This window comes from Macaca fascicularis, chromosome X (genome assembly GCF_037993035.2).
Source record: "Macaca fascicularis isolate 582-1 chromosome X, T2T-MFA8v1.1".
Lineage (NCBI taxonomy): Eukaryota > Metazoa > Chordata > Mammalia > Primates > Cercopithecidae > Macaca > Macaca fascicularis.
In genome coordinates, this window is record NC_088395.1 from 90,964,862 (window position 1) to 90,982,109 (window position 17,248).

The 17,248-nt window shown below is 33.8% G+C and overlaps 1 protein-coding gene across 8 annotated transcripts in view; it reads right to left on the reverse strand.

Annotated features, from left to right (window-relative positions):
- Window positions 1-5,533: 5,533 nt before the first annotated feature.
- Window positions 5,534-17,248, reverse strand: part of HDX (highly divergent homeobox) — a 193,789-nt gene continuing 182,074 nt past the window's right edge. For 4 of the 8 annotated variants that reach the window (XM_074029324.1, XM_074029322.1, XM_074029321.1 and 1 more), the window contains 3 exons: window positions 13,826-13,948; window positions 9,470-9,642; window positions 5,534-8,670 (listed from right to left, as the gene is read on the reverse strand). In XM_074029324.1, the coding sequence (XP_073885425.1) occupies window positions 9,517-9,642; window positions 13,826-13,948 (249 nt within the window). In that variant the 3' untranslated portion in view covers window positions 5,534-8,670; window positions 9,470-9,516. Of the gene's footprint in view, window positions 9,643-13,825; window positions 13,949-17,248 lie in introns of all 8 variants that reach the window. The other 4 variants (XM_065538698.2, XM_005594041.5, XM_065538697.2 and 1 more) reach the window with 2 other exon arrangements.

Sequence of the window (17,248 nt, forward strand, 5' to 3'; positions counted from 1 at the left end):
GATATTCCAGACAGAAAATCAACAAAGAAACATCAGACTTAATCTGCACTATAGACAAAATGAATCTAATAGACATTTATATAACGTTTCACTCAAGAGCTGAATAATACACATTTTTTTCCTCAGCACATGGATTGTTTAAAAAATAGACCATATGTTTTGGATTAAGAAAATGTGGCACATATACACCATGGAATACTATGCAGCCATAAAAAAGGATGAGTTCATGTCCTTTGTAGGGACATGGATGCAACTGGAAACCATCATTCTCAGCAAAGTATCGCAAGAACAGAAAACCAAACTCTGCATGTTCTCACTCATAGGTGGGAACTGAACAACGAGAACACTTGGACACAGGAAGGGGAACATCACACACTGGGGCCTGTCGTGGGGTGGGGGGAGGGGGGAGTGATAGCATTAGGAGATATGCCTAATGTAAATAATGAATTGGTGGGTGCAGCACACCAACACGGCACATGTGTACATTTGTAACAAACCTGCACGTTGTGCACATGTACCCTAGAACTTAAAGTATAATAAAAAATAAACAGACAATAAAAAATAGACCATATGTTAGGTCACAAAACAAGTCTTAAAAGATTTAAAAAACTGAAATAATATTAACCATCTTATTTGACCACAAAGGAATAAAACTAGAAATGAATAAAAAGAGGAATTTTGGAAGCTATACAAATACATGGAAAATAAACCAATATGCTCCTGAATGACCAGTGGGTCAACAAAGAAATTAAGAAGGAACTTTACAAACTTTTTGAAACAAATGGTAATGGAAACACAACATGCCAAAACCTATGGTATGCAGAAAAGCAGTACTATGAAGGAAGTTTATAGCTATAACTGCCTGCATTAAAAAAAAAAAAAGAAAGAAAGAAAAAGAAAAAGAAAAACTTCAAATGAACAATTTGCATCTTGAAAAACTAGAAAAGCAAGAGCAAATCAAACCCAAAATAAGAAGAATAAATAATGAAGAACAAAGCAGAAATAAATAAAACTGAAGTAATAAAAACACAATACCAAAGATCAATGAAGTAAAAATTTTTATTTGAAAAGTTAAACAAAATTGACAAAACTTTAGCCAGACAACTAAGAAAGAAAGAGAGAAGATATTAATAAATCAGAAATGGAAAAGCAGACTTTACAATTGATACTGAAGAAATTCAAAGAATCATTAATGGCTGCTATGAGCAACTATATGCCAACAAATTAGAAAACCTAGAAGAAATACCTACAACCTACTATGATTGATCCAGGAAGATCCAAAATGTGAACAGACAAATAAGTAACAAAATCAAAGCCATAATAAATGTCTCCCACTGAAGAAAAGCTCAGGACCTGATGATTTCATTGCTGAATTCTACCAAACATTTAAAGAAGAATCAATACCAGTCCTGCCCAAACTATTACAAAAAATAGAGGAGGAAGGAATACCTCCAACGTCATTCTACAAGTCAAGTATTACCCTGATACCAAAAGCAGACAAAGGCACATAAAAGAAAGAAGGAAGGAAGGAAGGAAGGAAGGAAGGAAGGAAGGAAGGAAGGAAGGAAGGAAGGAAGGAAGGAAAGGAAGGAAGGAAGGAAGGAAAGAAAGAAAAGAAAGAAAGAAAGAAAGAAAGAAAGAAAGAAAGAAAGAAAGAAAGAAAGAAAGAAAGAAAGAAAGAAAGAAAGAAAGAGGAAGGAAGGAAGGAAGGAAGGAAGAAAACTGCAGGCCAATATTTCTGATGAATATTGATACAAAAATCCACAATAAAATACAAGCCAAGATAGTTTAATGATACGTTAGAAAGATTATTTATCATGACAAAGTTAGATCCCTGGGATGCAACAATGGTTCAATATACACAAATCAACATCATATCAACATAATGAAGGATAAAAACCATATGAGCATTTTAATTGATGCTGAAAAATCATTTGAGAAAATTCAACATATTTTCTTAATAAAAACCCTGAAAAAATTGGGTATAGAAAGAACATACCTCAACATAATAAAAGCCATATATGACAGACCCACAGTTAATATCATATTGAACGAGAAAAAGCTGGAAGCCTTTTTTCTAAGATCTGGAACAAGACAAGGATGCCCACTCTAACCACTGTTCTTCAAAATAGTACTGGAAGCCTAAGATAGAACAGTCAGACAAGAGAAAGATATAAAGCATATGCAAATTGGAAGCAAAGAAGTTAAATTATAATTGGCTGATGATATGATCTTACATTTGGAAAAATCTAAAGACTCCACCAAAAAAACGATTAAAACTGATTAACAAATTCAGGAAAATTTCAGGATCAAAAATCAACATACAAAAATTAGTGCCATTTCTAAATGCCAACAGTGTAGTGTTAAAAAATAAAAATAAAAAATTGCTCCATTTACAATAACCACACAATAAATACCTAGGAATTAAGCAAAGAAGTGAAAGACCTCTATAATGAAAACTATAAAACACTGATAAAAGAAATTTAAGAGAACTCCCCAAAATGGAATATTACTCCATGTTCCTGTATTGGAAAAATCAAGATTGTTAAAATGTCCATACTCCCCAAAGCAATCTACAGATTGAATGCAATTCCTATCAAAATACTAATGGCATTCTTCACAGAAATATGAAAAACAATTCTAAAATTTATATACAACCACAAAAGACCTAGGCTAGCCAAAGCTATCCTAAGCAGAAAGAGCAATGTGGAAAAATCACATTATCTGACTTAAAATTATACTACAGAGCAATAGTTAACAAAATTTATGGTTCTGGCATAAAAACAGACCCATAGACCAGTGTAACAGAATAGAACAGAACACAGAAGCAAATTCTCGTACCTGCAGTGAACTCATTTTTGACAAAGGTGCCAAGAGCATAAGCTGGGGAGAGGGCAGTCTCTTCAATAAATTGTGCTAGCTAGGAAAACTGGATATCCATATGCAGAAGAATGAAATTAGATCCCAATCTCTTGCCATATACAAAAATTAAAGAAAAGTGGACAAAAGACTTAAATCTAAGACATGCAACTACTATGAGAAAACAATGGGGAAAATCTTCAGGAAATTGGTCTGGGCAAAGATTTCTTGAATGAGACCCCAAATACAGAGGCAACCAAAGCAAAGCTGGACAAATGGGATCACATCAAGTTAAAAAGCTTCTGCACAGCAAAGGATAAAATCAACAAAAAGAAGAGAACACCCTCAGAATGGGAGAAGATATTTTCAAAGTACCCATCTGACAAGAGATTAATCACCAGAAAATATAAGGAGCTTGAACAACTCTACAGAAAAAGTCTAATAATCTGATTAAAAATGGGAAAACGATTTTAATAGACATTTCTCAAAAGAAGACATACAAGTGAAAAACAGGCATATGAAAAGATGCTCAATATCAATGATCATCAGAGAAACGCAAATCAAAGCTGAAATGAGATATCATCTCACCCTAGTTAAAATGGCGTGTATCCAAAAGGCAGGTAATAACAAATGCTGGTCAGACTGCGGATAAAAAGGAACCCTTGCACACTGTTGATAGAAATGTAAATTAGAACAACCTCTATGGAGAACAGTTTGGAGGTTCCTCAAAAATGTTAAAAATGAGCTACTTGTATGATCCAGCATTCCCACTGCTAGGTGTATACCCAAAAGAAAGGAAATAAGTACATCAAAGAAATATCTGCACTCTTATCTTTGTTACAACATTGTTTACAATAGCTAAGATTTGGAAGCAACCTTAGTGTCCATCAACAGATGAATGAATAAAGAAAATGTGATACATATACATAATGGAGTGCTATTCAGCCATCAAAAAGAATGAGATACAGTCATTTGCAACAACATGGATGGAATTGGAGATCATAATGTTAAGTAAAATAAGCCAGGCACAAAAAGACAAACATCACATGTTCTCACTTATTTGTGGGATCTAAAAATCAAAACAATTGGACTCATGGACATAGAGAGTAGGATGGTTACCAGAAGCTGGGAAGGGTAGTGGTGGGCTGGGAGGTGGGGTATAGTAGGTGGGAATGGTTAACCAGTACAGAAAATAAATAACTAGATATAACAAATAAGACCTACTATTTGATAGCACAATAGGGTGACATAGTTAATAATATCTTAATTGTATATTTTAAAATAACACAAAGAGTGTAATTGGATTGTTTGTAACTCAAAGGATAAATGCTTGAGGGGACAGATACATCATTTTCCATGATGTGCTTATTTCACACTGCAAGCCTGTATCATAACATGTCGTGTACCCCTTAAATATACACACCTACTGTGTACCAACAATAATTCAAAAAATAAAAAAAATGGGAAAAATAACCTCAGATGAATAAAATGCTTAAAAACAAGCAAACAAACAAAAACAAACAAACAAACAAAAAAATGTTTTCCCCCTCTGAGTCCAAATGTAATTGGGGGGAAACACCTTTGTGACATATTCACATGGGAAAATGCTCTCAATACATTTTTTAAGAGAAAAAGCAGAACACATCTTCATATTCAGCACAATTCCAGTTTTGTAAATATATATTTGAGAACATAATATGCAGAAGAAATGACTGGAATTAAATATTCTAAAATGTAATAATGATTCTTACTGGGTGATGGGATTACAAGTGGTTCTGTTTTATAATATATTTTCTACCTTTTCTAAAATTTCTGCAATGAACATTTATTACTTTGATAAAGAAATATAAATAAACAAGTGAAACTTCTTTAGCTTCATTTGATGTGAAAAATATTCAATCTTATGAACTACTCATCCATTGACTTGTCTTTTAAATAGATTTGCAATGATACTCATTCACTTATCTAAAATGAAATGATTTCACCATCTTAAGTCAATAATTTTGTAGATCTGAGAAAGACATCAGTCATTTGAGATGCATTTTTGTATGTGATTCACTCCTTGCAATGTTTTTGAAAATTTACCAACTGGGAAGAAAAACTGCTGTTTTGCTAATTAAAACATACCACTTGCCCTTCGCATTCCTTCCCCACTAGTTAGGTAACATGAAGAGTTTTAATTGGTAAAAGGCTTTGACAAGGCATGGGCATATTTCACACAAATTAAAAGCATGCTCAACCAGTTTCTAAGATAACCAGGAAAATTTAGATGCAAAATCGCCACATTAAAACAAAACAAACAAACAAAAAAACTCTTGTAAAAATAACACTCTGTTACACTGTGGCAATTTACTTGCTGATGTTACCATTTAAATATAATATCCCGAACATATTTGTTGTCTATTACAAAATATTCACTTTATTCCACTGGTATTGGAGTTAAGTAAAGTCAGTTAAGGATAGTACACATGTCAGCTTGGAAATCAACTCAGTTTCCACATGAGCACTCCATTTTCTCCCTTCTTTGACCCCCAACACCTTATTATTCTCTTGATTTTTCATTTTATCAGAACCGTATTTCAGGGAGAAAATAATCCACTTTTAAAGGGGAAAGTGCTTACAACACAAAGGCTTATAAAAATAAATATTAAAATAAAGAAATAGATGTCTGTTAGTTGGAAATCATTTATTGCCTCTATAAAAGTTTAAATAAAAACTCTACAAAAATTCACATTACAGTCTGATGTGGTTTTAAGGTGACAGTATATTTCAGAGGTAGTACTAGTAAAATGGGATGCAGGATTGCTAAAATTAATTACTTAACAAGTTAATGCAAAATAAAATTTCAATGTGGAGCAATATACACTCAGTATATATTTTAATGAAATAATTTTAATTATATTTGCATGAAAATATCACTTTATTCTTTTTTCCCCCAGCAAATCTGCTCTTTATCAAAGTCTGTTTTCAGCAATGGTATGTAGACTGCAGGTTCACAAGTTAGTAGCCTCCTCGATTATAGCATTACAGAACATAGCTTGGTGAAGAGCATGATACAGTGCTGTCTGCCAAGGAAAATACCAACTTCAAAGAGAAATCTACCCATTTACCTAACATTTAGATACAGTGGTACGGATAACTCCCTTAAAAAGCTAACTTATCACATGTTTGCATGTTTAAGATCTGAATGAAAATCTAATATATTTAAAAAGCAGACAAAATTTCTGGAATAACACAACTGTAATATGGAAGAAGGGCAGGAGTTAAAGTTTTCAGAATGTCTTTTAAAAATGATCACAAACTATTTGTCCGAGATGAGGAAACTATCCCTTGGAAATGGGCTGAATCCGATTCCCACCACCCCCACCAAAAAGGCAACAAAGTTAATTTTAGAGCCAAGAATTATTTTAAATTCACCACTTAGGTTTTCTTCTACAAACTTACAGACTGCTGAATATGAAAGTGCCTCACAATAGATGTTGCTGTCTTTGGAGAAATGGCTTCTTTGACATCTTTTGCGGTCTTGGTCGAATAAAGAGTACAGAGTATAATTGGGTCTCAGCCTTTTCTTCTCCAACAATAACAAACATTTCTATCACATGCTTGTAATGGCAATACAATAATCCTGCTGTTGATAACTGACCTTACAACAAAATATCCCCAGTTTCCATGAAGAGGCCAATTTTCTTTTAAGGTTTTCTTTGCATGTGCTAATTTTCCTATTCTCCAGAGCAATTGCAATTCTCATTTTCTTGTGAATAAGTTTAGCTTGGCTGAAAAGAAGAAAATACCTTCCTTTTTGTTCGTATGTACACATTTTGGAAGGTAAGTGCTCTTACATACACATCTCTGGCTTAAAAACTGCTTGGTTATTCTAAGCTTAAAGCAGACATAGAAATGTAGTTGAAAGAAAAAAGAAGTGTTTTTGTTTTGTTTTGTTTTTTTCCACATTGGCTTCTGTCTCCCTGAGAGAGCCTTCAGATAGTAAGATCTGTTTTAATACTCTCAAAGCCCTAAAGAAAGAAACACTAGTTAGTTAATTTTTATCCCCAACCATGAAGATGTTCACAAGAGTAATTATAAGCTGATAATTTTTCCTACTCTAACATATCTCAAAACCAACTCCTATCTACATATGCAAAAAATATACTTTCTTCATAACAACTTTTCAAAGCTTGACCTTGACATCTTTTTCAAAATCTACCATGCATAATTTCAATCTGGCAATTATGGTTCTTTTTCTATAGATACAGGTATTTCCTTTGGTTCTTGCTACAGAACAGCCACATTTCATTTTAGAAGTGTTTTAATTCCAGTGATGGTGAAGGAAAACATTCTGGTGCTGAAACACAAATTTCAAGTCAAAAGGAGTTCTAAATGTATTGTTACGATTTATATAGTTTCTGTTTTGATGAAACTTTAAACAGGCAAAAAGATCATCTATGCTTTCTCTAAAATTGTAGACTAGAAATCCTTCTAAGAATCACACCTAGCAGAACCTTAAATCTATTAAAAATTCTATTTAAATAAGGTTTATTAATATCATAGAAGATGTTAACAAGAAATAATTATTTGTAAAGTTTACAGTTTGCTGAGAAAACCAGTGTCCAGCACAGTGTCTTCTCTATAGCAGGAGCTCAACAAATATTTTTCGATTTAGTGACTAATGGCTGATGTGTGACAAATACAATCTATAGTGTTAAAAGTTATAGGAGAGAGTATACCTATACTTAATTTGCAATGAGAACCAAATAAGAAGGGGCTTAAATTGAAGCAGAAGTAATTATATTTGAAAGATAAACTCAATAACTATGAAGCAGACCCTCGGAGAGACTTGAAGACCTGGAATTTGTTCATGCTACTTAAGAAGTGGTTTCCAAATTTGCTGTATATGGGGGCGACTCTTTGTCTCATGGAGGAATTGGTGTGACTGGTACATTTAATCATAATATCTGAGGTTCTGTTACTCTGTGCTGCTTTCTCTGAATGGAATTTGGCTTGTCAGCAAGAAATACTAACCACTGTTTGCAAAACTCCATATGGCTCAAGGAAGCATATCTGAACACTGAAATATTCTTATTAACAAAGGAACCATATCAGTAGTATGGCAGCAATATAAACAAATAAGTGACAAAATGAGACTATCAGTGGGACTTTACCTATTTGTATGTGTGGGAGGATGGGACACTTCAGAGTTAAAGACATTTATGACCGCCTTTCTGTGTTCATAAGTTGGTATTAGTAAATTTCAAGATCAAATCTGGCTCTAATTACAAATTTTAAAAATATCCAAATACCTACTATGTACCCACAAAAATTAAAAACAAATTGGAAACAGAAACTTGATGACCGAAACAGCCATCTAGCTACTTCATTAATCTTTTAGGTATAGATAGTAATTTAACCATGCAACACAATTGCACACTGCCAAGTCACAAATATATGACACTGTGAGCTTAGGGAGAAAGTGATATTTTTTCTTCTATGGGTCTTGGTAATACCATCTGGTACTCCGGAAAGGAAGAACTGCAAAGAACAGTCTACAGTATGTTGCCATCTGGTACCTACTAATAGAACAACTGGGTAGCTTGCCCATTTTAGGTGTGTACTCATAGAATAGTATTCAGGGAATTCAGAAGACTGTGATTTACAACCAAAGTAGTATAACTCTTTTTGAATACTATCCTTGGCTGATGGCTCTGTACAGGCCTCATATGGAAATGAGGTAAATTTTGTGGCAAAGCTGAATGACTAAATTTTTAAAAAATCTCAGCAGCTTACCTTGACTTCCTGTTTCATAACATGTAAGAACTAAAAAAGAATTATAAAGATGGTGATAAATTTAAAATATTTGCGTAACACTTCATCTAACTCAGTTATACAAATTTACTACTAGAATGTCAATTGTATCAATATTTGTCATTTGTAGTAATGAAGAATCCCCATCAAGACTAATATTGACAACATTTTGTTTCTGTACACTTCGTAATTTATTTGACGTTATGTTGATTAAATTACCTTTCCATTGTGCTTCCCCAACCCCACACAAATATTTGGGTTAGATAATAGAAGAACACCAGCAATTTACAATTACATACCTGTAATCATTTCAATTTTCAATCATTAGCTTAAGTCGAATTCTCATAGGGGTTAAAAAATAAATCAGAGAACTCATTAAATAATGAGTTAAATACTTTTTTAAAGTTTTATTTTAAATGTTCAGTCCACTTTCCTGAGAAAAAGTGTATGTGGATGATAGGAAAAGCAGAGAAGAAGAAAGAAGATGTAATGGCTACAAAAACAAGACTAATCAAGCTGTAGCAACTTGATAAGCAATGCTGAAATGTCTTTAGTTATTTTGTCTCTGGTTAGAAATTAGACATAACAAATTTCAGGGTTAAACTGCTGAAACTTAAATATAAATTTTTTCCAGAGTTCCATCAGTTAAAAAAATACTCTCTCAAACAATGCTTTTTAATTTCACCTACATTTTTTGCACTGTAGCCATTATATCTTGTACATTCTTCACAGAATATGTCCGTTTCAACAATGTGTTTTCCCAACTAAAGAATACCAGGGCAACAGAATGCAGTTATCTTGAAATGCACACCTGTTACGAAGCCAAAGGGCTGTATCATACATTCCCTCCAACTGAAATCACAAACTTTCTGAGACATTTTTCTCTGATAAAGAAGATACACTGAATGAGGTATCATCAGGCTCCAGCGAGGCATGATTGAAATCCATTTCTTCTAATTCAGGAGGTAAATCTGACAGCAGTGCCTGAATAAAAAAAAATTGATATTTTTGAATTAGTATGTGGATAGATTGTTTTCCAATTTTATGTTAATAGTTGTAGTCCTCTCATGGTGAATTATCTTTTTGGATTTAAAGAATAATTTATACTTCGGAATCTTAGACAATACCTTACCTAAAAGAAAAATTCTTCATACATTATTAAGAAAGTAACAAAATTCTAGATGTTGAAAGTGTGAATTGTGTAGAGTGGAACCTTTACAAAGGGGATATTAAGAGGGAAATGAGCAACTCTTCTGAACCAAGTGCTTTGAAGTGTTTGAGGTTAGTGATTTTCATACTAGTTTGGAGTGTGCATTGATCACTGTTTAAGGGATTTAAAATTGCGTTCTTTGTTAAAATATTCATGCCAGTTATGCTCTCCTTCATAGGAGACTGCATTTAACAAAACACTATTTTGTACTTCAGTGGGAGAAAGAACTTAGCAGTATGGAAAAACGTTCAGCTATTTTACTTTAGATTAAATTTTAACAACTTGAAAAGACCAAGTAATTTTATTTTTTCTTTCCTAAGGCTATGTTCATACCTACAGATGGTCAGGCACCCACCAGAGCACAGCGGAATCAGTGGATCTATCTGTAGAAATGATGTATCTGGAGGGCTACTCATTTCTCTGTTTGAGTAATAAGGATAATCCAATAACGATAAACTAAGCTTTGTCATGGTCTAATTGTTTTATCTGAAGTTGGAGAACATGCACCCATACTAAAGAAATAAATGATTGATCAAGTTTTATGCGGCTGACAATGCTGATGTTCACTTGACCACGAGGAATTTTGAACTTAATGACTGATTTGCTGCTTCCAATACTAAGAATAATGTAGCATATCTGACAATTTTTAGACAGTATTACTTGTAATGTGGGCTTTGGGTGCAGTGGTAAATAAGGACCAAGGGAACAGGAACAGATAAAAGCTTGTCACTACCCAATTAAGGAACAGAAAGGGCATGTTGGAGAATATATGAAATCCACTGTTGAAATAAGACAGTATGCACTCATTCTCTTTATTAAAAGAAGTGGCAGCTGCAAATCCTATACTCCTTGCCTTGTAGCACAGAGGCAAGATAAAAACATTCTCATTTTTATCAGGCTATGTAAGGGAAGACTAACCCCTATCTGGCAGACAAGCTGTTATTATTTATTTTATAAAATTGAATTTCTCATAAATTTATTGCTGGAACTGAGAGTATATACACAGTACACTAACTTAAAGGTAATTCATGCTTTCTAAGTTGCTAGATTTCAGTAATACGACACAGAGTCATTTTCTCCTAGAAAAGTGTTTTACCACTAAACCAGTCCCAGCGCAATGGGGCCTTTTCTGACGTTGGCTGATCATTCTATGTGAAATACATCACAGATTTAGCTCACTTTGCAATTTTGAAGATGCCATATTAAAGAGGAGAAAGTGTTCAAATTAACATCACTAAACATGTGCTTAGAGTCAGACAGTCAAGATAATGAGATTTAATGATATTCTAATTTTTAGTGGGGAGATTACAAATCAGAGAAGCATTGTTATTTATTTCTTTGTTACTGCATTATAAGTAGTTGACTGAGTAAAATGAGTGCAGTAAAAATATACAAAAATTTTAATATCTGAGGCAGCATGGGGCACTACTAATACATGTGGTCCACTTTAGAATTCTTCTTTCAGTATCTTACTAGATTTGCAACTGAAAAAAATCTTTGGATTATAACAGTTGTTGGAACTGCCATTTTCACAGATACTAAGGTGAATACAATTAACTTTCTTTATTACGAATGTTTCATAAATGACAACTATCCTCAGGTTCTGACCTACTGTCATTTTTCCCAAGAGATTAAAACATTTTCCATATGATCAGTTTCCATAACACTTATTCTAGACCCTATGGTATGAATATCAATTTCTGTAGTATTAATCATTCTTATCCCACTCGCAAAGTGGAGAAATTGAAGTTCAAGAAAGGCTATTGATCTGGCTAGGAACACACAGTGAATTAGCAGAAGCAAGACCACAGCAAATGACTAAGTATAATGCTGAAAATATTACTTTGATTTTAAAGTGGCTAATTGATTTAAACAACAACAACAACAAAATCTTTGGGTAATCTAGTGTTTCAGTCAAAGACTATCACATTTTGTAAACCCTGGACTACTTCAATGGTCCAAAATATTCTATGGACCACACGTCTCACTCAACTTACACAAATCAAGATTAATGAAAGAACACTGAAAATTTGTTTTAAAATTAAAAACCAGTGACACATGGTTGTCTTTTATAAGGTAGAATAAAATGAATTCCAGAAAGAAACCCATAAATATTTCATGATGTAAAGATCAGTAGTTTAAGTAATTACCTAGATAACTTTTTTGGACTACTATTCGTGTCTTCTATATTTTGTGACCATATTCTGAGATTCATTATACTCATTCTTAGTTATACAAATTAGTAGTTTCTATTTGGTGCTGATTATACTGGCTATAAAGCTCACTACAATTTTTGAATCATGTTCTCTTTCAGCCAACTTTTGTCCATATACTAATTTATTAGTCTTTAATCAGAGGGAAAGTAGAAGAGGAAGAGAAAAATAAAAATGCACATTAGTTACACTTCTTATTTGTTATTGGTATTGGGAAAAGAACCAAACCAGGAATGAGGTTAGAATTAGGAAATAAAATGGAGTCTGTGTACTATTCCTAGATGTCAAGAAACACAGAAACTTGCTAGTTACTTGGCCATATAACTCTGAATTCACAACCATGCTATGACTTTCAAAACAAGGGCCACACTTCAAGTTATTCCTCTGCTTGTACCTAATTTTGTTTATTCACAGTTATTTAAAATTTACAATACTCTTGGAACCGTGCTCAAAACTACCTCCCCTATTCATTTAAAATCTGCATTTTTAGGTTTCTAAAAAATAAACACATTTTCAGTATGTCACGGAATATACATAACTCACATAATAAACCAATATGCTTAAATTAAGCTGGCAAAGATAAATGAAAGCTACTGTCTTGGAATGTCTGTGTGTGTGTGTGATGGGGTGCACAGGGAGTAAAATTCATAAAACTTGACACATAATATACATGCTGGTTTGAGCATCATGAGTAAATTTATTAGTTTCAATTTTGTAGTTCAGCACTTCAATAAAATATATAAAGGCTATTTCATTTAAAAAAAAAAAAAAGGAGGCTTATATGATGCTATGGCTTTAATCTTTTTCCTTAGGGATATCTGGGGTGGGCTATATACATGCTGTCTTTCTTTGATGTAAGAGATGAATATTTGTACTCCTGACATTCGTTGTTGAATAAAAAACCTCTGAGACTGTTTCCTAAATAAGATAAGGGTTACCTGTGTCTCACACCACTCCTATAGAACTGTGACAAGGAATCAGCATAATGACATATAATTCAAATGAAAATTTGTTATAATTTAATATTAAATGGAATATTTATTATAATTCTATAGTTTTTAGCAGGCCTAACAAATTATTATACAGATTTCACATGAATATTTGAGACACGAAATGTAATTTGGGAGGAACTGGTAAACAAAAACCCACATCAACATGCAAAAGACAGTAAATTTCATCTTTGGAGTCAAAAATTCAAATGCTCAAATACTTAAATTGGGAAAAGTAAGTGATGCACTGTGGAAACAAAGAATTTCACAAAGTAATTTCATATTTTCTTAGTGATGAGCAACACATTACAGAACAGAAGATGTCCAAACATCTGTGAACTGTAGTGAAGGTTAACAAGAAATTAAGATCCAGAAGAGAGGCAAAGAAATGCTTTAACTGTTTCATTCACAAAAGGTCCCAAAATATGTGCCTCTCTAGTTAGGGTAGCTCAGTCTCTATCAACATTTTCAGAAATTTCTTTGAAATTAATTTTAAAATTATTTTTCCCACCTAAAGACTAACCTGAAATTAAAAGCATGTTAATCAATTATTTTGATTTTCCACTGAAGCAGCATTCAAAACCTGAGCAGCTATTCTCAAGAAAACTGTTTTGCAAAGGTCATGAAATAACAAATATTTCCTCCATGCCAAACACAAATGAAGTATAAAAATGAAAATATATGAAGAACCCAAGTGTGACATACCATTTTTCGACTTGATACATTGCAGCTTACTACTGTCTCCTGGGACCTACCTGCTGTTGTTCCTTATCGTCAGCTTTCATGGCTAATATCAAGCTTCTGACAAAAGTCTGAAGTTTAAAGTATTTTTGCTTTTGAATCTCTAGCTCATTTTCAATGAATTTGACTTCTTCATTCTGAAAGAGAAAATATCAAATGATACAATTACTTTATGTAAACCTAGGAGTGTACATGTTTGATGCACAATAAAATTCTTAAAAACCATCAAATAAGAAGGACAATAAAGAAAACAAAATGTTAACATAAAGGAATACAAAGCATGGAAGAAAATGATCCTATTAGTCATAGGCTGCCTTTTAAGCAAATCACTATAGAAAACAATTTTTAAGATCAAAAACCAATCCAATCAGTTCCAGTAAGAGAAAAACCAAAAAACAGCTCCCTTCTTGGAAAGACCCCTCCTCTATCAAGCCTAATTGGCATTTAGATTAAGATTAAGAATAAAGGCTGGGCGCATGGCTCACACCTGTAATCCCAGCACTTTGGGAGGCAGAGGTGGGCGGATCACCTGAGGTCAGGAGTTTGAGACCAGCCTGGCCAACATGGTGAAACCCCATCTGTACTAAAAACACAAAAATTAGTCGTGCGTGGCGGCATGTGCCTGTAGTCCAAGCTACTCAGGAGGCTAAGGCAGAAGAATCACTTGAACCCGGGAGGCAGACAGAGGTTGCAGTGAGTGGAGATTGCACTGCTGCATTCCAGCCTGGGCAGCAAGAGTGAGACTCCGTCTCAAAAAAAAAAAAAAAAAAAAAAAAAAAATTGAGAATAGACGGAGTCCAATTAACCCAAAGAGCAATAGCAGACATAGTAATGTTGAATTTGCCATTCAGAAAGCCAACTACTCAGAACTTAAATGGTTAATTTGCACAAAGAAGAGCCTGAAATTACTAAGACTGTCTTAAGTTGTTTGCTGAGCCTCCACAGATTAAGTAGGAGTCTGTTATTCCAAAAAATCTGAAAATGTACCACTGTGTACCATTGGTGTAAGAATCAGTTACTCTTTACTATTTTTGCTAGTTGCATAGGTAAAACAACTGGACTAATATTTGGGAGTATTCTAGTGCCAGGACTACTGATAACTGTAAACTTGGGTGGGTGACACTCTTTACTCATCAGTAAAATGGTTATTATACTGGTACTCCCTGACAGTTCTAGCTTTGAGGGCTCTAATACTCAAATAAGATAATGACCATGAAAGTGCTCTGAATAGGTTTACTATAAAAGCCACAGTAATCAGGAAAGGATGGTATTGCATAAGGGTAGACATATCAACCGATAGAAAAAAATAGAGATGAGAAATAAATCCCCACAAAAATGGTCGATTGATTTTCAACAAAGGCGCTGAGGTCACCCAATAGATAAAGTATTGTTTTTCAACAAACAGTGGTTAAACAAATGCAAATCCACATGCAAAAAAAAAAAAATTATCAACCCTTACCTCACATCATGGGCAAAATGTAACAAGACATGGATCATAGACCTAAAGCTAAAATGCATAATAAAACTGAAACTTTTAGAGGAAAAGAGAGGAGAAAATCTTTGTTACCTTGGGTTAGGCAAAAAGTTCCTTAAATAGAACACAAAACTTATGGAACTTAAAAAAAAGAAAACTTTTATTTTAATTTATTTAGTTAAATCAATTTTATTTATTTATTTTTTTATTTAAAGACAGGGACTTGCTCTGTTGCCCATACTGGAGTGCAGTGGTACAATCATAGCTCACTGCCACCTTGAACTACTGTGCTCAAGAGATCCTCTCACCTCATTAGCTAGACTACAGGTATGCACCACCATCCCTGGCTAATTGTTTTTTAACTTTTTTGTAGAAATGGGATCTCCCTATTTTGCCCAGGCTGGTCTTGAACTCATGGTCTCAAGCGATCCTCCCACATCAGTCTCCCAAAGTGTTGGTATTACTGGGATACATTATTGTGCCTAGCCTCAAGAAAGACCTATTTTATAAAATGAGGTCAGGAGTTTTAAACCAGCCTGGGCAACATAGCAAGACCCTGTCTCTACCAAATATATATATATATATAGCCTGACATGGTATGGTGTGGTGGCATGCAGCTATAGTCCCAGCTATTCAGGCGGCTGAAACAACAGGACTGCTTGAGCCCAAGAGTTTGAGGTTGCGGTGAGCCATGATCACACCACCGCACTTCAGTCTCGGTGAGAGTGAGACCCTACGTCAACAAACAAAACAAAACAATACAAAAAGCAACTTTGCTCTTTAAAATATATTGTAAAGAAAATAAAAAATAAAGCCATATATAGGGAGAAAATATTTTCAAACCATGCATCTGACAAAGCACTTGGATTCAGAATACATAAAGAACTTACAACTCAATTATGAGATGAGCAACAAAGTAAAAAGCAAAATATCTGAACACACTCTTCATCAAATAAAGTATCTGAATGACTAATAAGCACATGAAAATATGCTTAATGTCATTTGTCCTTAAAGAAATACAGATTAAAACTACTGACATATTACAATATGTCAGTACTACTGCTGACAAATTACAAAGAGATACTACTACTGACATATTACAATAGTTAAAGTTAAAGAGATTGACAATACCAAGTGCTGACAAGAATGTGGAGCAATTAGAAGTCTCATACATGTTGACAAAAGGTGTCCACCTCTGCAAAATGCTTGAAGAGATTGATTCTGAGCCAAATATGAGTGACCAAAGGCCTGTAACACAACCCTCAGGAGATCTTGAGAAATGTGCCCAAAGTGGTTGGGCCACCACTTGATTTTATACATTTTAGAAAGACACAAGGCATAAATCTATATTTGTAAGTTATACATTGGTTTGGTTCAGAAAGGAGGGGCAACTGGAAGCAGAGACTTCCAGGTCAAACACAGATTCAAAGATTTTCTGAATGGCAATTTCTTGAAAGAGTTATCAATAGAAAGGAATGTCTGAGTTATGATTAGGGGCTGTGGAGACCAAGGTTTTATCTTGCAGATGAAGGCTCCAGATAGCAGGCTTCAGAGAGAATAGATTGTAAGTGTTTCTTATCAGACTTAAAGAATCTGTTTTATCAGTAATTCTAAACGGGAGGAAGATATGATGAGGCATGGCCAGCTTGCCATTCCCATCATGGCCTGAACTAATTTTTCAGATTAACTTTGGAATGCCCTTGGCCAAGAGGGAGGGTTCATTCAGATGGTTGAGGGACTTCGAATTTTATTTTTGGTTTATTAATACATACATTTTTGGTGAAAGTGTAAAATGGTACAGCTACTTTGGAAAATATTTTGGCAATTTCTTATGAAATTCAACATAATTTTTCTTAACATAAGACTCAGCAATCCTACTTTGAGGTATTTGCCCAAGATAAATGAAAGCACATGTCATAAAAAGACTTATCAATATTCATAGCAGGTTTATTTATAATAGTCC